Source organism: Pinus tabuliformis, chromosome X (genome assembly GCF_031772625.1).
Source record: "Pinus tabuliformis cultivar Carrire ecotype Pingquan chromosome X, CPIR1, whole genome shotgun sequence".
NCBI lineage: Eukaryota > Viridiplantae > Streptophyta > Pinopsida > Pinales > Pinaceae > Pinus > Pinus tabuliformis.
The window spans coordinates 101653756-101677816 of NC_142308.1; the positions used below are offsets into that span (position 1 = coordinate 101653756).

The window sequence follows — 24061 nt, forward strand, 5'->3', positions numbered from 1 at the left end:
TCCAGATTTAAATATGAAACAAATTTAGTTGAGTTCTGTAAATCTTAGAGACAAAGCATAAAAATTATACACACAGGATCCTTAAATCAGAAGTCAAACCACATCAGTTATCACACTAGAATATGACATAACACACACCACTCAGCAGATTAGCAAACCACTCAAATAGATAAAGAAACAAGAGGGGTGACGTGCTGGATTGGTTGGCAGCTATATTACACTTAGGGAACATTGAATTTGCTCTAGGCAGAGAACATGATTCCTCAACACTAAAGGACTAGACATCTGCTTTTCATCCAAAAAGCAGCAGAGCTTTTCATGTAAGTATTGTGTAAATTGAAAGCATCATAAAGTTAACGATTGATTGTGTATACCTTGCAAACAAATGTTTTAAGAAGCTACAGGGATATGGCATTAGAGATACCAATCAATACTCTGTAAACAACTAGTCAGAAAGGCTACAAATGTATGGTTTTAGACATTAAATTTCCTTCATGCAATAGTCAATGTTTACCAAAAGTCACAAGTATGAATTAAGATCACTTTCTCAAAAGAGTGAGTAAATGTACAAGCAGCCACCCAAATAAAATAAAACCCCATCGCAGAACCAGAGCAATTAGCCGCACCCCATCAAACCCGTCGTTTTCAGGTATGAACCCGTTTTTCGCGGATGCCACAATGGAAAACGGAATGCAAAGAGTGACCAAGAAACCAGTGGAAGAAATCAGAACCGAGCGGGCGATAATGTACTGAGGCGCCATGATATATGAACACACCGCCTGCTCTTCAAATGCTTCCGAGAAAACCGCCGAGCCGGGGCACAAAGAAACCAGAAGAATGAAACTGGGAATGAAACTGGTGCCCTGTGTAGGAGACGAGCGAACTGAACGGGGTTTTGGGCACGGAGCTGTTGATATTGGGGACTCTCCTGAGCCGGTAGGCAGACACCTCCCGCCATGCAACCCTTTAGCATACGGCCGACACCTGCAAAACAGCAAGCAAACCTTAGCATATGTATGCCTGTTCCAAAACGGAATGCAAAGAGTGACCAAGAAACCAGTGGAAGAAATCAGAACCGAGCGGGCGATAATGTACTGAGGCGCCATGATATATGAACACACCGCCTGCTCTTCAAATGCTTCCGAGAAAACCGCCGAGCCGGGGCACAGAGAAACCAGAAGAATGAAACTGGGAATGAAACTGGTGCCCTGTGTAGGAGACAAGCGAACCGAACGGGGTTTTGGGCACGGAGCTGTTGATATTGGGGACTCTCCTGAACCGGTAGGCGGACACCTGCCACCATGCAACCCTTTAGCATACGGCCGACACCTGCAAAACAGCAAGCAAACCTTAGCATATGTATGCCCATTCGCAGTTAACATTAAACATTAAGGAATTAATGTTAGCATTAAAACGAAACTGCACACGGTCAGGGCCACTCGATTGTGCGTAAATACGAGTTTAAGCTATGGTCCGGCCTCTTCCGCCTCGGGAAGAGGCCAAATAAGATGGCGAAGGATGGCGAAAGAGTGAGTGCAAACGAAACTTAGCATATCCCCGCTCTAACCGCCGCATAACAGAGAAGGGCAGGGGTCAACTAATGCTAAGTCGGGGTCCTATCGATTACTATAGTCTCTGCCGGATGCCAGATGGCAGGGACTAATAACATAAAAAGCATTATATTATGAAAAATAAAACATATAAATGAAATATTAAAATATATTATATATTTAAAATGATAATAATAACAAAAATTTCATATTAAAAATGTTATAAAAACAATAATGACACCACGCATCAAAGGACAGCTACTCCGTCAATATTCTCTATAAGCTTGTCTTAGAATGGAACATGCCAATCACATAATGATTCAATCCATTTCATAAACTATAATGTCCTATCAATAATAGATTATATATCCGAAGGTATTATGGTTTAAAAACTAATATTATTATATAAATTTTAGAAACAAAATATTATTTTTTTAATAAATTAAAATAAAAAAAATTAAATACAATTTATTATACCAAAATATTTATCCTAAATTGACCAAGGGTTTGAGATGGCGGAGTGAACTAGAAGAGTGGTAGGTAAGGGTTTCGTGGAGCCTCGACCTAGTGTTCACAAACCTGCAATAGGAGAATCAAACAGAGGTTGCACCTTGACGAAGACTGCGGTGGAGAAAGGGATGAGTGCATGATGGGGGGTAGAGATCCCCTCCTACAGGAATGTCGCAGCAGGCAAATCAAGCCAATATGACGCGACAGGTGGGAATGGGGGAAAAGGTAAAGGGATTTTGGTTTTGGGCGCCAAATGGAAGGCAAGACTAGGTGGGAGATGTTTGCCAAGAGCTGCAAAAAAACCTAGATTCTTCATCCCGAATAATAAACTGTAAGAATACAAAAGGTACATGAAGGACCATGCTCTCATCTGCAAATTAATAGGGGCATGGCTGATAGAGAAAGAATTGATAAAATGGATTCAACACTTATGGCAGCCAAAACGGCATAGAGATCTCAAGCTCAGAACAAAAGGATTCTTTACAGTGATCTTCTTAAACCTGGAAGAAAAAGAGAGGATATTTGAAGACGGACCATACTTCTTTAACAATGTCTTCCTCTTCATTAGACACCAGGAAGAATGCTACAACCCGGACCAGGAGAAACTCCTGGCAGCCACAATATGGGTTCGGCTTTTCGGTCTCCCAATGGACTTCTGGGATCCAAAGATACTAGAAGGCATTGGAAACTCCATCAGCACTTTTGTGAAGGTTGCAGACTCGACAAGAAAGGGTCGATACACCTCCTACGCTAGAAGCTGTTTATACATGAATATTATGGAACCGCTTCGAAACTGCATAGAACTGGAGTACCATGATGAGGTATCGCTGCAACCGATCGACTATGAGCACATCCTGTTCTGGTGCCTCTGATGCCATGAATATTGTCATCTGTTCCGATCTTGCCCCTTAAATGAGACAGGTAACCACTCATTGGAGGAAAGGGATGGAGACCATATGACAAAAACGAAATGAGATGGGTATAAAGAAGTGCAAAGGAAGAAAAGAGCCCCCTGACAAGCTGGGAATCACAAGGCATACTAAGTAGAGAAGGAGCAAAGGCTGCAAAACAGATTTTCGGTCCTACAAGAAGAAGATCTAGGGGTGGAGATGGAGGTCAACTCTCAGGTAAAAGAAAACAAGTCAAAGGAACAGAAAGGAAAAAAAACAAGGAAACGATGATCGCGGAAGAGAAACGACCTGAAGATAACATGAAAATGGTGGAAACCCTAATGGAGATTGAAAACCAAAAAGATGACCTAAGGGTAGAAGAACAAGTCATGAAGAGGTTATTGCAGGAATGGACAAACTTGGATGAAAGATTCATCCCACAAGACCAAAAACAACTTTACAAAGAAACCTTCCAATGATATAGAGACAAGCAAGACTTAGCGATCATAAGCCAACCTGAACAACTAGGGGCCCAAGAAAATCAAGGACAAGAGACAAGAACACAAGGAAAAAGGGGAAAAAAGAGGCAGGAAAAGGATGAATGAATCCATACAAATGGTGGGCGAATTGTTGGTGAACTCAGGACGAGTAGTGCCATTGTCGGATGTTTTTCATTAGCCGATAAAACTTTTAAAATGATCATAACAACCTGGAACATAAGAGGCCTCAATAGCAGAGGCAAATAGAGGTACCTTAAGAAGAGACTAAAAAAGGATAAGCCAAGCATTATGATAATACACGAGACTAAAATTAGCGAAAAAAAACTAAAATACATAATGAAAAACTTCAAGCCAGAATACCAAGCCATGGCCTAGGATGTAAATGGGAGTGCAGGTGGATTGGCGATCCTATGGAATCTGGCAGAAGTGAAGTTCGAAGAATCGTAAGTATACCACGAATTCTCACAGGCAAATTCCGGAATCTAAGCTGCAGCGAATGGGCTCTGCTGTCAGGGGTGTATGGTCTACACCTCCTAAGTGAAAGAGGAGCCTTCCTTCACAGTTTGAGGGACCTAAGGAATATATGCCCAGATGAGCTATGGATAGTGGCGAGGAACTGTAATATGATCACAACCCTAGGGGAAAATAAGGGAAGATTAAGGAGAGCAGACCCCGATATGGAAGCCTTTAGCGAAACCATTACTAATCTCCGGCTAGTCGATATAGATACAATCAATGGGATTCATACCTGGAACAATAGAAGAGGGGTGATACACAAAATAGCAAGCTGCCTGGACAAGTTCTTAATCTCAGAACAACTGATGAGTAAATATATCTTCTTAGAGGCAGCGATACTCCCATGTATGGGGTCGGATCACTGGTCAGTCTGCCTAGAAGTGGATCTAAAAGATCGACCTAAGAATAGGTCGTTTAGGTTTGAATCCTTCTAGCTCAGGAACCCGAATATCTTAACAAAGATGGAGGAATGGTGGACACAAAGTGCCCAATAGGGTCGTAATAGGATGCATACCTTCCAACTGAAGATGAAAGAACTAAAAAAGATGCTCAGAAAGTGGAATAAGGAGGAGTTTGGCCACATCCTCCAAGACCAAATAGAACTCAACCAACGTATGGAAGATGTCCAACAAAAGATGATAAAAGATGGAAGAACAAAAGACATGGTGCGGGAAGAAGGATTACTGATTAATCAGATAGAGGAACAAAGACAATAGGAAGAAATCATGTGGAAGCAAAAATTGTGGGTTTAGTGGCTGAAGGAAGGAGAACGTAACACGAGATTCTTCCATAAAGCTATGGTAAACCAGCGATAGCACAACCGCATTTACTCTCTTAAAAATGTAGAAGGACAAAGTAACACACAACATGAAGAGATGGAAGTACTGTTGGTCAAGCATTTCAAAGACCTACTTACGGAGAATATGAAAACAGGGAGGAATCCATCCAAAGAATCATGCAGCAAATTCCCAAGATGATAATGAATGACTAGAACAAGGCGCTGATGCGAGTGGTTATAAAGAAGAAGTAGAGAAAATAATTAAAGGAATGCCAAAGAACAAAGCCAAAAGTCCTGATGGATTCACCACTGAATTCTACCAAGCTACTTGGCCATTCGTGGGGCAGGACATCCTGGAGGTTGTGGAGGAATCAAGATGTAATAAAAAAGGTATGTCCTAGCCTCAATTCTACTTTCATTGCTTTAATTCCTAAGTTAGTTAAATTTTAGGATCCCCAAGGATTTTGGCCAATTTCCCTATCCAATGTCATTTCAAATATTATCGCTGCTCTAATTATCAAATGCCTGAAACCCCTTCTTCCCAGTCTCATTGCTCCTGAACAAGCAGGCTTTGTGGAAGGTCATCAAATACTCGATGGCTTTATGTCATCCCAAGAGGTAGTCCACTCCCTCAAATCTTAGAAGCTCTCGGGTATGTTGATAAAAATGGATCTTTCCAAAGCTTATGAAAAATTGAGCTAGGGCTACCTTACGAGCATTCTGAAACCCTATGGCTTTGCCCAAAGATGGATCAACTCGATCCTAGCTATGATGTCTTCTCTAGTCTTCTCCATCCTGCTTAATGGAACCACCACGATGACTTTCAATCCATCCCGCGGCCTCAGACAAGGGGGCTCGATTTCACCCTTCCTATTTATCCAAGCAGCGGACGGGTTGGGCTGGTATATAAAGCAACATGTACACACCTTCCAGCTCCAAGGGCTAAGAATTTAGAGGAATGACTTGTCTATCACCAACCAGCAATTTGTGGTTGATATTATGCTCTTTTGCCAAGCCACCCTGAGGGAAGCCTAAAGCATAAGAAATATCCTTAGCACCTTTATGGAAGCCTCAGGAACCATGATCAATAACAACAAATCCTACATTTTCTTTTTCAACACCCAAAGAAATGTTAAGGCCTACCTTGCTAGAATCCTTGGCTTTAGCACTAGAACTCTGCCCTCCAAATACTTGAGTATGCCTCTCTCTAATAATCCTCTGAGAAATAATTGTTGGGATGCCGTTCTCCAAAATTATAGTGTAGACTCAAATGCTGGACCTTTCGGTCCCTAAATATTGTGGGAAGAACAATTCTTCTCAAAGAAGTTCTTCAGTCGATTTCCATATACCAATTATCTGGAATGGCGGCCCCAAAAAGAGCATGCACCAAGATGGTCGACATTTTTAAAAAATTCCTATGGGGAGGTGCCCAACAGATTAGGAAATGGGCATTGGTGTCATGGCAGGGACTCATCAAGAAAAAAGAGGAAGGAGGATTAGGACTTAGAGACCCCTACCTCGTGAACCAAACCATGGGAGCCAAACTATGGTGGCGATGGATGAATGGGGGAAATGATCTATGGAAACAAATCTAGACTTGTAAGTATAACATGCCCGCGAAAACATAGGATATCCTCAGATATAAAGACCACCCTAAGGGCTCTATGATCTAGAACTTAGTGGCATGCCATAGACACCTCATCCAACAACATGCCTTCTGGGAGGTCCATAATGGAAAACAACCTTCTTATGGATGAAATATTAGCAACAAAGAGAGAAACTAGGAGAGAAACAGGAGATCAAGGAAATATATCAGCAGACCCAGAATAACAATACATAGGTAGTGGAACAGTACTGGAAGGAGGAGCAGGGAGAGAAAAGTTGGCAGAAATGGAAGACTAGAGAAGATTAGGAACAAGAGGTACACACAAATCAATGGGGCAACTTAGATAAAGAGTTAATGACAAGGAAGATAATGATTCGTTAAGACTTGGACATTTTGAGATGGGGCCACACCACCAATGAAACCTTCTCCACAAGCGAAGCCTATGATATCCAAATCCGGCAGGAACAGGAAGGATAAGATATAATATGAAAGAGATCTAGAATGGGGGATGGTGACCAAAGGTAACCCACTCCCTTTGGATGATCAGTAAATGATGCATCTTGACCTGGGATCAGTTACAGAGAAGAGAATTCCAAGGACCCTCCTTTTGTGGGCTATGCTGTCAAAATGGGGAAGACATGGAACATATCCTCAACAACTATCCATTTGCGGAGCAGAAATGGAGACAAATGCTCGGAATTTTTTAAAGGATGGAAAAAGACCAAAACAATTTCAGAGGAACAATAATATTATGGCAAACCCACATCTATTCCAGCCTAGTAGTAAATAGGGCTTCGAACCTAGGCCTTAAATTCACCCTACGGACCATATGGAAGGAGATAAATCACAGAATTTTCAAGCACAAAACAACCTCCCAGGAAAAATTATGGGAAGGTGTTGTTCACAACATAAGGGAAATAATCTTGGCAGAACCATGGCATGAAGAGGACTGGCATATGTTGCCCCAAGAAGGTCAAATATTACAAAAACTAAATTTAGCACCAAGGATGATCGACAACAAAGCATGGAAGACAAGAAACGTGGCCATGAGATCTAGGTCCCACTTTACCCCACCGACAAAAGGATTCATAAAGCTCAACTTTGATGGGGCCTCCAAAGGCCACCTGGGAGAGCCAGGACTTGGGAGCCTCTTTCAAGACTCCCAGGACAACACCCATATCATATATGCGGAAAGCTGTGGGATTCCCAACAAAAATGAGGCGGAGTTCGTTGCAGTTAGACAGGGCCTCTTAATAGCTGTTAGGATGACGTACAAAAACCTGGAAGTGGAAGGTGATTCATGCTTGGTAATCAATACATTGACAAAATTAAAGAATGGCACAAAGTGGGATAAACTTAGGCAGAGTTGGAGAACCACAAGACTAATCCAGGAGATAGGAGAAATCATCCCCAAATTTGACTACATTCAGGTCAAACACTGTTGGCATTATGATTCAAGTGTTGTCCTTGATGGCAACTCACTCAGAGGTTGGTACAGATGCTCAGAAGTTGGTACAGGAGATGGCAACTTAATCAGAAGACAGATCCTAGTACAGCTTGCCAAGGAAGTTCATACACGCAGGTTTGTTAAGACCAAGTCGCGTGTACACGCAGGTTGGCTTCAGAAAAAGCGCGTGTATGTGGAAAAGTACCTTTGGTCCATGGCGGTTAGTCCTTGGAAGTTGTGCCTATGGTTTCGGACCATTATGTCTCGACGGACGTGTTGATCCCTAGTTTCGAGGTTGATGGTATTGTGTTTCTATGGTTTTGGCTCTTGGTATTGAACAAGGCCTAAGGCTATATAAGGAGAAGATCACTAGGCAAAGAAGTATGGATTGTGGGTGTCTGACGCAGTGAGAAGATCTGGTATTGCTGGTTATCTGTTCGGGACGCTTGGCAAGGGTCGAATCTGACAGCAAAGGCAGAAGTAATCATTTCTAGATCTGCACGCGGGTTGCCTTTGGAGAAAGCGCGTATACACGCGGTTTTGGTACAGTGAAGTAGCGTATGCATGATAAGTGTTAATATTTCAGGTTGCTGCTGATTCTGGTGGTTGTTGCAGAGTTCTAGATTCTGGTTTGGGTTTTGTGTTCTTGATGACAGGGTTTCAGTGATTCGGTATTGGGTTGTTTAATGAATTATGATGCAAGTATAAGTTGATGATTGTATTGCGGTAATGTTTGCTTTGTACTCTTGGATCCAGTATGAAAATGTATGAAACGTGGTCCCTGAAGGTTGTAGGGTCAGCACCTACGTACTAGTAAATGGATCAGCTAGTACAAGAGCTGAGGGGGTTGTAGCTCCCTTCCAAAAGTAGTTGGAAAACGAGAGAGGGTTGTAGCCCTCTGCAGGTTGTAGCCTGCGTGCTGGTAAAGGACTGCACCAGTACATTGTAAAAGAAGTTTCTCATTAAAGAAGAAAGAGACAAATTGCAGCAGGTGGTTTTCACCCACATTGGGTTTCCACCTTATATCATGGTGTTCATGTGTGTGGCTTTTGTGTGATGATCTATTCTGTTATACTGCACCTGTTTACTGTTAATATGCTTAATAATATCCTGATGCATTTACTGAAGATAAGATTAACTGAATCATAAGATCTCTGCATATACGCTAGTTGCTTTAGACACAGTCGCGTGTACATGCGGGTTCACTTAACTGAAGTCGCGTATATGTTTCTGAGTATGAAATTGAAAAGTTTTATCTGATCTGATAATACTGATTCACCCCCCCCCTCTCAGTATTATTTCCAACAATTGGTATCGGAGCCAGGTCCTTCAGAGAAAGCTTGTTCGCTTGAAGGAAAAGATCCATCAAATGGCTAATCCAGAAAGAGAGGCACACATCAGGCCACCAGTCTTTGACGGGAACAATTTTACTCACTGGAAGATAAGAACCACTGCATATCTACAGTCGCTTGGAGCAGAAGTTTGGGGAATCGTAGAAGGAGGATACAAATTCCCATCAGCAACTCCTACAGATCCAGCAGAGAAAAAGCAATATGAGCTCAATGCCAAAGTAGTTACTGTCCTATTGAGTACTTTGACTCAATCAGAATTTATGAAGATCATGCATCTCAAATCAGCTAAGGAAATATGGGACAAAATCGTTACAAGCTACGAAGGAGATGATCAGGTAAAAATAGCAAAGCTTCAAACTCTCAGAATCCGATATGAAACTCTTAAGATGCGAAGTAATGAAAGCACAGCTAATTATTTCCTGCGTATGGATGAGATTGTGAATTGTATGAGGGATCTGGGTGAAGAATTTGAGGAAGTTGTCTTAGTTCAAAAGGTTTTGAGATCTCTGTCTACTAAATTTGATTCTAAAGTATCTGCCATAGAAGAAAAGGAGAATGTGCGGAAAATTACCATGTCACAGCTTCACGGGATCTTAACTGCTTTTGAAATGCGACAAGAGGTACCACCAGAGGCCGCATTCGAAGTGTCAGAGGAAGAAGATGAGGTAAATTTTGTCAAGAATCTTGAACGGGGATCTGGACGGTTCAAAGATAAGCTACCTTTCAAATGTTTTCTATGTGGTAGAGTTGGTCACTATGCTGCTAGATGTCCTCATAACAAAGAAAAGATATATGAAGAAGATGGTAGAAGCTATTATACCCATATTAAAAGTTCATTAAATGATAGTGAGGATATTAGAAGTCTCATGGCACATAAGAAGAAGAATGCTTCATCCAATAATAGCGAGGATATTAAAAGTCTCATGGCACATGAAGAGAAGAATGCAAAAACTGAAGAAGTTGCCAAACTAAAAGAACTATTGGAGACAGAAACCAGGGTAAGGGAGAAATTGCAGGATATAGCAAAAGATCAGAGCACAACTATTCAGAGACTTGAATCAAAGATCCTCTCTCTAAAAGAAGATCTTGAAGATCAAGAACATGAAGTGATCAAACTAAAGTGACAAGTGGAAGAAGGGAGAAAAGTTGAAGAAGACCTAAGGAAGAAGTATCTGAAAAAGGAAGAACAACATCAAGTTGAGGTAAATATCTTGAAAGGTAAACTAGAAGAAAAGGATAAGCTTTTACGATTTCAAGATAGTTCTAAAGTCTTGGATGATATTCTTAATAGTCAAAGATCTCCTGCTATCAAGACTGGTCTTGGTTTTCATGAATATGTTGAAGGTAAATCTAGTTCACAAGGTGAGACAAGAAACTCTAATGAGAAATCTGAAATGCTCAAGGAACAACCAAGGAAAGAAATTCCTCAAGGAAGATCCTTTACTCCTAACTATGGACGTGATAGACGATTATTTCCTCCGCTGAATAATGTTGAGTGTTATGTATGTCATAATCTTGGACATGTTGCAGCCAGATGCAGAAGTAGAATGGTTCAAGAAAGATCATCGCATCCCAGGTACTTCAGAGGGTATTGCTTTGCCTGTAATGCATATGGACACAAAGCAATTGATTGTGATAGAAGGAACATGAAAAATATAAGGTGTTATACATGCAACAACTATGGGCATAAAGCAAGGGAATGCAGGAGCAGATTTCAAAATTCAAGACAAAAGGACCATACATCATCACAGTTGCAGGAATTGAAGAAGACAGAGACAGAAAGGTGTGGGATAACTCAGTCAGCTGACATAACAGACATAGGGGAATCTGAAAGTGAAATTCAGTATTCCATCCTGCATACGCTTATATAATGAAGACAAGTCGCGTATATACGCGAGTTACAGGCTGCAAAGTCGCATATATGGAGAAAGGGCAGCAGAACAGACCCAGGTTCAGTCATGGTTGGCTCAGGCTCAGGGGGAGCAGAACAGACTCAAGAAATGGTTCAGACATGGTTGGCTTACACTCAGGGGGAGAATATTCTTCAAATAATGCATTGTTGGCATTATGGTTAGAAGGTGTTGATAAAGTCTATGAAGCTAAATGATACATCTTACTGTTTAGGAATGGTATTGCAGGCTGATGCTTATGGTACAGATCATGATGCTGTTGGTGGCTTTCATAAGTCTTGGTCTAGATATTTCATCACTATGTCATGTATCTCTTTTATGATGTCAAGGTCATGTAACGGCCTATGTTGGTTTCCCCACTATGCCTGGGATGAATGATGAAATGTTCATGTATTATCATGTATCTTCACATGGTTAGGTGGATGAGTCAATATTGGTATATCCCCACTAGGTTGGGTGATGAATGTATGTTGAGTCTTTTGGTGATAGGAAGGTCTTCTATGATGTACAAGTCTTTGTTCTTCTTGAAGAACATATTTTGCAGATCTTGCCTACAGTCAAGGGGAGCATGAACAGCACAATTCAGCAAGAGCAGGATGGATAGATTGGTACACTTTGGCATACACAAAGGGGGAGCACATTTGGAGATTTCAGCATGTACTCAGGGGGAGTATGGACAGCAGTATGGACAGGAGAGGGTATACCAAAGAAGAGAATATCTTGGTCCACCCTTTGCCCTTGATGTCAAAGGGGGAGAGTGACTTGGTGTGGTGGTTGCCATCAAGTCCAAAGGGGGAGATTGTTGGCATTATGATTCAAGTGTTGTCCTTGATGGCAACTCACTCAGAGGTTGGTACAGATGCTCAGAAGTTGGTACAGGAGATGGCAACTTAATCAGAAGACAGATCCTAGTACAGCTTGCCAAGGAAGTTCATACACGCAGGTTTGTTAAGACCAAGTCGCGTGTACACGCAGGTTGGCTTCAGAAAAAGCGCGTGTATGTGGAAAAGTACCTTTGGTCCATGGCGGTTAGTCCTTGGAAGTTGTGCCTATGGTTTCAGACCATTATGTCTCGACGGACGTGTTGATCCCTAGTTTCGAGGTTGATGGTATTGTGTTTCTATGGTTTTGGCTCTTGGTATTGAACAAGGCCTAAGGCTATATAAGGAGAAGATCACTAGGCAAAGAAGTATGGATTGTGGGTGTCTAACGCAGTGAGAAGATCTGGTATTACTGGTTATCTGTTCGGGACGCTTGGCAAGGGTCGAATCTGACAGCAAAGGCAGAAGTAATCATTTCTAGATCTGCACGCGGGTTGCCTTTGGAGAAAGCGCGTATACACGCGGTTTTGGTACAGTGAAGTAGCGTATGCATGATAAGTGTTAATATTTCAGGTTGCTGCTGATTCTGGTGGTTGTTGCAAAGTTCTAGATTCTGGTTTGGGTTCTGTGTTCTTGATGACAGGGTTTCAGTGATTCGGTATTGGGTTGTTTAATGAATTATGATGCAAGTATAAGTTGATGATTGTATTGCGGTAATGTTTGCTTTGTACTCTTGGATCCAGTATGAAAATGTATGAAATGTGGTCCCTGAAGGTTGTAGGGTCAGCACCTACGTACTAGTAAATGGATCAGCTAGTACAAGAGCTGAGGGGGTTGTAGCTCCCTTCCAAAAGTAGTTGGAAAACGAGAGAGGGTTGTAGCCCTCTGCAGGTTGTAGCCTGCGTGCTGGTAAAGGACTGCACCAGTACATTGTAAAAGAAGTTTCTCATTAAAGAAGAAAGAGACAAATTGCAGCAGGTGGTTTTCACCCACATTGGGTTTCCACCTTATATCATGGTGTTCATGTGTGTGGCTTTTGTGTGATGATCTATTCTGTTATACTGCACCTGTTTACTGTTAATATGCTTAATAATATCCTGATGCATTTACTGAAGATAAGATTAACTGAATCATAAGATCTCTGCATATACGCTAGTTGCTTTAGACACAGTCGCGTGTACATGCGGGTTCACTTAACTGAAGTCGCGTATATGTTTCTGAGTATGAAATTGAAAAGTTTTATCTGATCTGATAATACTGATTCACCCCCCCCTCTCAGTATTATTTCCAACAAACACGTACGAGGAGAGGGAAACAAGGGGGTTGATTTCCTAGCCAACTAGGGATGCAACCACCAGCAGGACTAGATGGAGAAACAATGGCTAGTTCGACCAAGGGACACAACCTTTGAAGCCTTGGAGAAAATCTTGGAAGAAGGTCTCAAGTAGTATTAGGAGAGACGGAACCAAACAATCCAAGCTCCTAATCGGGATGAGGGAAGGTGTCAGAGGTGCCAGGCTTGAGCTGACATGGTCTGTACAACTGTGATTATTACATCCGTACCCCACATGCTCAAGGTAGGGAGTGTGGTGTCCTCTGCCTTGAATGCATGGGAGGTGGGCTGACAAGCTGGCAGAGGGAGGAATAAAGGAGGGTGGCAGAGTTGGAAAGGGTATTCGACGTGGTGGGTTGGTGAATTGTGCAGGAGAGACAGAAGGCAGTGCAGAGCAAAAGGGAGGCGAAGAAACCACGTCTGCGGGCTACCAAAGGCTCTCTGGTATGTAGTCTGGTTTCGCCCTCGTTTAATTCATATGTTCTGGTTGGGTTCAAGTGGTAATTCCATGAGCTGGTGGGAGTTCCACTGGGGGAGGGAGAGGCGAGAGGCCGCCCTAATGGGGCTTAGCTCAGCTAGGGAGAAACCAGGGGAGGCAAGGGGGAACTATGGCTTGGCTCTCTGTTGTATTTATATTGCTTTCAAGCAAAAGTTTTGGAAATGGCATGATCGATACTGAGGGGAGCTTAGATACAGGACCATACCTAAATGGTTAGTCTGAGGGTATGGGGGCTAAAGGGAAAGTCATGCGGGGGGGACTGAGTGTAGTCGAGCGAGGCAAGGGAGAGCTGCAGGAAAGGGACTGGGACACTAGCAGTGTGGGTAATTTGTTGAGTGAACCATGGCATATGGATATGCATAGTAGCTCGGTTGCAGTTAGGGACCCCGGGAGGCATGAGTGGCAGAGAGGCGAGTAGAATCTGAGCAGGAAATTCCGGCAGAGGGATGGGCATTCAGGTATGATAGCACTTGCATTTCTTGGTTCTAGATGGGTCTGAAGGCCTGGCTATGGCCGTAAGGGGATGACCAACCGCTGCACCTTAGCAAGGGGGAGAGGCATGGTGGAAAGCTAGGGGGGCCCTTGCTTGGAACCCACCTCCACTGGCCACTTGTGGGCACAGGGATACCGTAACTCGTCGCAAGCCAGGTAGGGCAGAGAAGCAAGGCATGCGTAATCGCGTCGAGTTGACGTGAATGAAACGATGAAGTTAATGATGTTGGAATGTCTACAGGGTACAAAGCAGCACGACCTGGATCCAGCAAAACATGGATGTAGTCATGGCAACAAGGGCCCGGACCCCCAAGAAACTAAATGACCAAGTAGGATGGAAGGTCACAGCGGTCGCAAGCCTGTTGAGCAATTCATAGCTGAGGCAGTCACGACATACAAGGAGGAAACATATGAGGATACCCGTAAGCTGATTGATGACTGGGAAGATCAGGGAAAACATGAAATGGAACTGGATGATGAGATAAAAGTTTGGAGAATAGTGGTGCCTGACCCGGGGACTACGCGTGGGAGAATTATGCAATTCAAGCACGCCCTGTACCTATATTAATTGATGAAAAGTCTTCTGGGCAAAGCAATGGAGCAAATTTCTATGGGGATGGAAGTTACAATGCAGGGCATTCCCAATTACAAAAAAGACATGGAGAAAGTCCTATTTTAGTTGCACGAACACAACATCAGGATGGACCGTATTGACCAACACATCCCTTGCATTGTGGAGCTATAAGGAATGCCAGAAGCAACTGCTGAAGATCCTGCCCCAGTAGCCTCAGTCTCTGAGGAACAGAATCTCAAGAAAGATTAGCCTTCCTATTCTTAGTTTTGTTTATGCGGGTGGCATTTAAATTTCAAGTTGTTTATGTGAGTTGTCATAGTTATACAGTATGTGGTCATGATACTGAAACTTACATAGCCTTGCTAGAAATACTGAAGAAATTTTGTTTTTTGATGGCATATAATGTTGACCAGTGGTCAACAAACTCGGTTTCCCCTCGGGGTGAGTTGAGGCCACTTGGTAAAACTGTGTGGTGTAAATTTGCCTTATACATATAATAGAAAATGGATGGTCCTGCCAACCATTACAAAAAAAAATATTATTATACTAGAAATCTTGTTTTGTTTTCTAAGTGGTGCCACTTAAATTTTTGGTTTGAGAAAGAGCGGCGACACCATCGCTTAACATGGTTAGATTTTTTCCCACTAAAGTTTCAAATTCTCAATCTCATACATCTCTGGAATGTTCCTATCAATATATGACGCACTATGCCCAGAAAATGTCATGATTATATATATGTGTTTTAGTTCTGATTGATCCAAAATATTTATCTTTACAAAAATAAAAATAATTATTCCCTTATTATGGTTAGATTTTTGCATACAAAATCTCAGTGTCATACATTTTAGAAATATTTCTATCAATACATAATGCAATATACCAAAAAAATGTCATAATTATATATAATGTATCTTAATTCTAATTGATTCACAAAATTTACATTTATAATTTTTTTTTAAACTTTGTTTTGTTTGCTAAATCATATGAGTCATATGACAACTGCATGCTTAACTTTTTTCTTCAGGAAGAGCGACCAAGAGGTTTCTGAACCCAGCAGTCTTTAACCACACTAACCTTTAACAAAATGTGCTTTATCTCCCTAATTAACTATACTATAACAATTTAATACATCGTCTCATAACATTAAATGATTAAATATATATTTTAAAATATAATTTTTTACTACTCACATACTTTTCTTCAGACGAGGATTAGTTGAGCTGAGTCTTTTCTTTTGTTTTGAATGTTGATAAAACAGAATTCTGTCTGGTTGTTAAGTCATGCTCCTGTCGTTAGCTTAGTCAGTAATAGACAAAAACATGGTTATGACAGAAAAAAGGAGCAAAACATTTTCAAATTTTGGTTAGGTTTCAAGGCCAAAAGGTGGCGGTATGGTTTCGTGCGGGCAGACCCGCCACCTGAACTTTAGTACGCTGTAATTATGTTTTGTTATCTAGAATGAAAAATGCCTAACCTTACAAAAAAAAAAACATTTTATTGAAATTGAATAAATAAATATTGTACTTTTATTTTTAATTAATTATTAATTTTAAAAATTATATGTACATTTCATTTAGTTAAAAAGATTATATCAAAATTAACTAAATTATTTAAATATTGCTAGTAAAATATTATAATAGGATAATTTTTAATATTTTAAAGATGGTGGTGGTGGTGGTGGTTAATGTCCATTGAAACCAAACATTGTTCTATCGGACCTAAAGACCAATGTATTATTTTAATTCTTTATTTTATTATCTAAAACAATTTAGTACATTATCTTTTATATTAAATAAAAAATATATATATTTAAATTTAATATTTTTTAGCTTTCACATTTTTAATAAATAATGTGTGCAAACCTTCATGATTACGTAATTTTCATTTAACTTTTAAAATACCAAAACTAAATTAAAATAAATATTTTAATTTAATTAATTATTTATAATATTAAAATATAATGCATAATAATATTCAATATTTTAAATCATTATATTTTACTTCAATATTTTAGTATACTTAAATAATTTAATATAATCTAATCACATTACCTTGGACGAAATATATATTTTAAATTTAATATTTTATATAAAACATTATCTTTTCAAATATATATTTTACAAATATTAACGTACAATAGCGTACCCCGGGATTCAGTCCATTTACTAAAATATAAGGTTTCAGTTGACAATTTTATAAATAGAAGAATCTAATCACATTACCTTGGATGAAATATATATTTTAAATTTAATATTTTATATGAAACATTATCTTTTCAAATATATATTTTACAAATATTAACGTACAATAGCGTACCTCGGGATTCAGTCCATTTTCTAAAATATAAGGTTTCAGTTGACAAGTTTATACATAGAATAATCTAATCACATACCTTGAATGAAATATATATTTTAAATTTAATATTTTATATAAAACATTATCTTTTCAAATATATATTTTACAAATATTAAGGTACAATAGCGAACGTACAATAGCGTACCCCGGGATGCAGTCCATTTACTAAAATGTAAGGTTTCTGTTGACAATTTTATACATAGAATAATCTAATCACATTACCTTATATATTTTAAATTTAATATTTTATATAAAACATTGTCTTTTCAAATATATATTTTACGAATATTAACGTACAATAGCGTACCCCGGGATGCAGTCCATTTACTAAAATATAAGGTTTCAGTTGACAATTTTATACATAGAATAATCTAATCACATTACCTTGGATGAAATATATATTTTAAATTTAATATTTTATATCAAACATTATCTTTTCAAATATATATTTTACAAATATTAACGTACAATAGCGTACCCGGGATTCAGTCCATTTACTAAAATATAAGGTTTCAGTTGACAAGTTTATACATAGAATAATCTAATCACATTACCTTGGATGAAATATATATTTTAAATTTAATATTTTATATAAAACATTATCTTTTCGAATATATATTTTACAAATATTAACGTACAATAGCGTACCCGGGATGCAGTCCATTTACTGAAATATAAGGTTTCAGTTGACAATTTTATACATAGGAGTTAAATTTGACGCGTGTATGCCAGTATTTTCTATTTTTCCCCGTAAAATATGTTTTAATTTAAATCCTCCACGTCATACGCAACTTGTCATTCATTTTCAAAACCGTCATATTGACGGGCATGTTTAAAAATTAAAAATTTTAAATTATTTTTTTATAAATTATATATATATATATATATAAGTTTATAACCTATGGCATTTTTGATATGGTGTACCGTGTGATAGTGATCGGATGGCTATGACCGTATGACATTTTTAATATGGTGTACCGTGTGACAGTGATCGGATGGCTAATGCTATCACCGTATGATGTATCAGATCTGCGGTGCGGATTTTGCATTCAATTCGCATTGGGCCCTTCGGGTTTACGGCTTACCAGTTACCAAGTCCGCTAGGAAATAATCCATCAATTTACCACCGAATCCCATTCCATTAATGAGTCCGCGGGGAAATAATCCATCAATTTACCACCGATTCACCGAATCCCCAATGCCCATCACTTGTAAGTTGTGAATCTGTGATGTGCAGCCTGCTGTAGCCTGTAAGTTGTGACTCAGACTCTCAGAGTCATCTTCACTGCTTGTCTGTGTGTAAATTGGTGGGAGAATTGGGTTATGGTAGATAGGTCTTTCGAGACTGTGCATCGTGAATCAGGTATTTTGAATTCTTTTGTTTTGCTTTTTCTGATTACGAGTTCCAGCGTCCCTGTGCTCTTGACAGTGGGAGCGGTAGGGAACTCTCTTTATTTTTCTGAAAGATTTTGTGTTGGGTTCTGCTATGTATATCCTCCCGAATATGGATATCTTCATTTGAAAATGGAATGGGGGTATGCATGTCTTCTGACGATGAATATTTACATGTAAAAACTGGGATAGAGGAGAGATGGATAAGAAGAAACAACATCTATAATTTGCATCACAAGTGTAGGTACTCCTTAATATTGGTTTTGCTTTGCTGTTATGGTTGTGTACCATTGATTTTCGTTATGATATCTAGTTTACCAGTGTTTTGTCTTGGAATTCAGTAAAACATTCCAGGATTACATTTTGTGCTTTTGTCAAATCAGAAGGTAAGCATTGATGCGTACCATGTTTTCAAAATCCCAAAGAAGAATTTGATATGCATCTACTGGTTTTCTTTGTCTGCCATAGGGAAGTTGCATGCTAACAAGATTCTTCAACTTGTTACGGAGATGATGCTATTTGTCGTGAAACATAACTGTGTGCGCTGGAGGCTAAACTTAACGTACAATTAAATAATTTTAAGAATCAGTATACATTTCCTAAGATTGCTTGACATAAATTAAACAGTATGAAAAAAAGGTGAGGTTATAAACTGACGAGGCTGACGGTAAAACCTTCGCGTTTTTGCTGACTAAAAACTTATTTATGAATTCACAAGTTGCACGAAAAAAGTATTAAATAGGTCAGTTCAAACCACGTTTAAAATTCAATTAGCTATTCTCTTATAGATAAAGGAGTTGTATTTGAATGCGTCATACCTTATATATATATGGTGCCTGATACCCATTCAAATTCATATAGGGTTTTTGACTGGTTCAAAGCTTATTATTTTGAATAAAAACCAAAGAAAGCACAAATGTCTAGTAGTGGAGGATCATATATGATTACGTGGAACCAAGTTGGGATAAGGTCTGAAACGCACTCCTGTTTTATTTTATTTTATATGAATTAATAGGCATGTTTTATTTTAGATGAACTAATAGCCAGTTTACGTCTTATTGAAAAAGCTGGGACGAGTAAGGAATTGCTGAAGCCTGAAACTATAGAAAATTCTAGATTTGGTGTTTGGGTAGGTATTTGCAGGTCGTTCCTGTTATTGTCCCTTAATGTTATTGTTCACACAAGTATTTGAAACTCTAACACAAATCTACACTTTAGTCTGGTTCAATTTATAAATTAATTGTGAAACGTTCTTTGAAACAGTTTAAAAATAAATAAATAATCCATTAAAAAATATGCTATGCTTGATTTTATTCTTAACAAACCAGTTCACAGAGCACAAATGAAACTTGTACAAATAAATTTTAAAAGTTATATGATGGGCAGTTTAAAAATAAAAACGTCATAAAAAATTCCTTGACGGGTAGGGTCACCCGTCAAATTTAACCCCTGCATAGAAGAATCTAATCACATTACCTTGGATGAAATATATATTTTAAATTTAATATTTTATATAAAACATTATATTTTCAAATATATATTTTACAAATATTAACGTACAATAGCGTACCCGGGATTCAGTCCATTTACTAAAATATAAGGTTTCAGTTGACAAGTTTATACATAGAATAATCTAATCACATTACCTTGGATGAAATATATATTTTAAATTTAATATTTTATATGAAACATTATCTTTTCAAATATATATTTTACAAATATTAACGTACAATAGCGAACGTACAATAGCGTACCCCGGGATGCAGTCCATTTACTAAAATATAAGGTTTCAGTTGACAATTTTATACATAGAAGACTCTAATCACATTACCTTGGATGAAATATATATTTTAAATTTAATATTTTATATAAAATATTATCTTTTCAAATATATATTTTACAAATATTAACGTACAATAGCGTACCCCGGGATTCAGTCCATTTTCTAAAATATAAGGTTTCAGTTGACAAGTTTATACATGGAATAATCTAATCACATACCTTGAATGAAATATATATTTTAAATTTAATATTTTATATAAAACATTATCTTTTCACATATATATTTTACAAATATTAACGTACAATAGCGAACGTACAATAGCGTACCCCGGGATGCAGTCCATTTACTAAAATGTAAGGTTTCTGTTGACAATTTTATACATAGAATAATCTAATCACATTACCTTAAATGAAATATATATTTTAAATTTAATATTTTATATAAAACATTATCTTTTCAAATATATATTTTACAAATATTAACGTACAACAGCGTACCCCGGGATTCAGTCCATTTAATAAAATATAAGGTTTCAGTTAACAAGTTTATACATAGATGGGAAAGTATTATTATTTTAAAAATTAATTTTAAAATGAAATAAAATTTACTACATTATGAAAATTAAACCATATAAATAAAATATTGTATATTTAAAAAAAATAATAATAAAATAGTAAAAACATTAATAACAGCACACCCCAAGGCAATAGCTTGTCAGTCAATATTCTCCATAAGCTTGTATTAGAATCCAATATGGTAATCATATGATGATTCAATCCATTTGCTAAAATATAAGGTCTTAATCCCTTAATAACAACACACATCAAACGCCGTAGCTTGTCAATCAATATTCTCTATAAGCCCAATATTATTGAATCCATTTACTAAAATATAAGGTCGTAATCAATAAAAGATTTTATATGGGGAGGGTATTATTTAAAAAATAAAATTATTATGCAAATTTAAAAAATATATATATTATTTTTTAACAAAAATTTAGAAAATGAAATTTTATATGAGAAGGTATTATTCTATAAATAAAATTATTATGAAAATTTTAAAATATATATATTATTTTTTGAGAAAATTTTAATTTTAAATAAAATTTATGATATTAGAATTTTTGTTTGGTTTATTCTCTTGTATGAGTTAGTTGTATGAATTAGATAATCACTTATTTGAGAAATAGTAAAGTAGTTAGGTACAAAAGTATTTAAATGATCTAAATCACAAAATTTTGAAACTACTAGTTTAAATTACAGACTTTAAACTTCATCACTATTTATTTTACACCCAATAAACATATTATATCATAAAATTAAAGTATATAAAACTAATATTAAAAATTATATATTTATAAAATCCAATCATAAAATAATAAAATTATTCCATCATAAAATTATTATAAAAACTATAATAACACCACATATTAAAAGCAACAGCTACTCAAATCAATATTCTCCATAAGCTTGTGCTATGAATTAATTGAGTTGTAAAAGCAATGTATAAATATCTTCATTAGACTTCGTCTATTTTTAACGTTCTCAATCCCCTTCACGTTCAATAGCCTTATTGCCAACCACTTATTAAAGTGCTCCTCGTATTAATTGTATGTTTGATTGTTTACTCATGCTCTCTATCTCCCTATGCATTAACAAAGTTTGAAAAACATGGAGCCAAGTATTTTTTTCAATAGCCAAATATATTACATAAGAGATATTAGTAATAAATTAGCAATTGTACTGAGAGATGCAAAAGAATACTGATAAAATAGATTATATAAAAAACACCAGTGACAAATTAGCAACTATAAAGATAAATGTAAAAAAACCCAAATAAAAAAATAAGAAAAATAGAAAGCAATAATCCAATAAAATATATAAATAATAAACTACAATTAAAGTTTGAGTTTCCATATATCTTTTAAAAAATATAATAAAAAATTACTTAAAAATAAATTATACTAATCCGAAAACAATGTCATAATAATAATATCCTTCCCCTTAATGCTCCCTCCTCATCCTACAACAAGACGATTTCTAGATTGGACCTATGACCAATTGAAACAGTTCAAATAGAATATCTTATATATGTAGTAACAAGTGGTAAAGGGGATCTACAAGATCCAAAAGAATTTCCTATCTATATGAATGGGAGAGGAGATCTACCTACCTCCCAATGTCGATGTTGGTACTCCATGCCAAGGTTCAATGTCACGTTTCAATTCATTCACTCAATACAAGCGTCATTGCACTCAACGCTTAGGTTGAATATCTATCACCTCCCAATGATAATATTTCGTCCCAATGCGTGGTATATTGTAAGTCCCCCCATGTTATCTACTATGATAGTTGAGAAGTAGAGAAAGTACCAAGATGGTATAAGAATAAACAAATGAATATTAAGTGAGAAAATGAAGGACAGAAAACCATTTGCACTCAACCAGCATAAAAAATATATTCATGAACTCTTTGATACATTAGATCAAATAAAAAAAATTGAGTTTTTTTTTGCTAACATTGAGAAAGAAAAGAAAATAAATTTGCAAAAAAAATAAATGAAAAAGAGATGTTCATTTAAATATAACATTAGGCTCACAAGCATCTCTTGCCAAATTTGTTTACTTTATGTGAAGGTCCATTGAAATTAGGATATCTTTTTCATTGTGTAAAGACAATTTATCAAGCAATGCTCAAGCCATTTCATAAGTTAAAATAAAATAAGAAGCTCATAAAAATAATACTCCTTTAGCAGACAATTTTTCCTTAAGACTAGGTGAGAATTTGAGACATCTAAACTCCCTCAATTTTGTATTAACTTATCTAAGTATGACTACAACCCACCATTGTTATTAATACACCTATAACAATTATTATAACAAACACTCAACATAAAAACAACTAATAATGTTGACCACATTATTTTATGGTTATTATAATATGCTTATTATTAGAACAATTTAGATCTCAATTTTTCTTGCATTTTTTAAAATAAAACCTTCACAATATTATCCTATTCATAATAATGATGATGAGAGTGATTATTAATTCTCATTTTTTTATAATTTTTCATTTTTTTCACCATAACTTTTAAGGAAAATATTAATATTACATCAACTTTGTTTATTCATAATAATGATGATCACAATGATTATTAATTCTCAATTTTTAATAATTTTTCATTTTTTTCACCATAACTTTTAAGAAAAACATTAATATTACATCAACTTTGTTTTAAAATGTTTCCCTATATTTAATTTTTAGTTATTATTTATAAAATTGTATCTTGCTTAAATTCTCTATTAATCTTCATGTTTTTAATTATTAGCTGGTAATGGGTAATGGAATTACCCAAAATATCAAGAATTGTAAAATTTTATGTAATGTTAACTCAAAACATTATAGATATGTGTTGTGATTTTTGATACCATGTTCAAGGAAGATGTACTGAGGTTATAAAAAAATACTTGATCAATAGTTATTGAATGTTAGAAACATTCTGCTAAATGTAGATGATTGGAAGTTATCCATAACTTGTATTGATTCTTCTCTATATATTTCTATTAAGGAGTCCTTTGATCATGCCAACAATAAACATCATTTGAAATCCCTACAACAAACGGTTTGTGCATGGCATCATTGTAAGAGTAAAGAACAACCATTTTGTGTAGCAAGAAAGTATTTAAATCAACTCTTCGTTTGTGTAGCGGGAAGGTATTTTTCACCTTGGAAAAAATCGTAATTTTATTCATAA

At 36.9% G+C, this 24061-nt stretch overlaps 1 protein-coding gene across 1 annotated transcript; it reads left to right on the forward strand.

The window, feature by feature from the left end:
* The first annotated feature begins 2410 nt into the window (after positions 1-2410).
* On the forward strand, positions 2411-2932 carry LOC149138611 (uncharacterized). The gene has a single exon (XM_089450413.1). It carries the CDS (start codon positions 2411-2413, stop codon positions 2930-2932), a length of 522 nt encoding a protein of 173 aa, XP_089306539.1.
* Positions 2933-24061: the final 21129 nt, after the last annotated feature.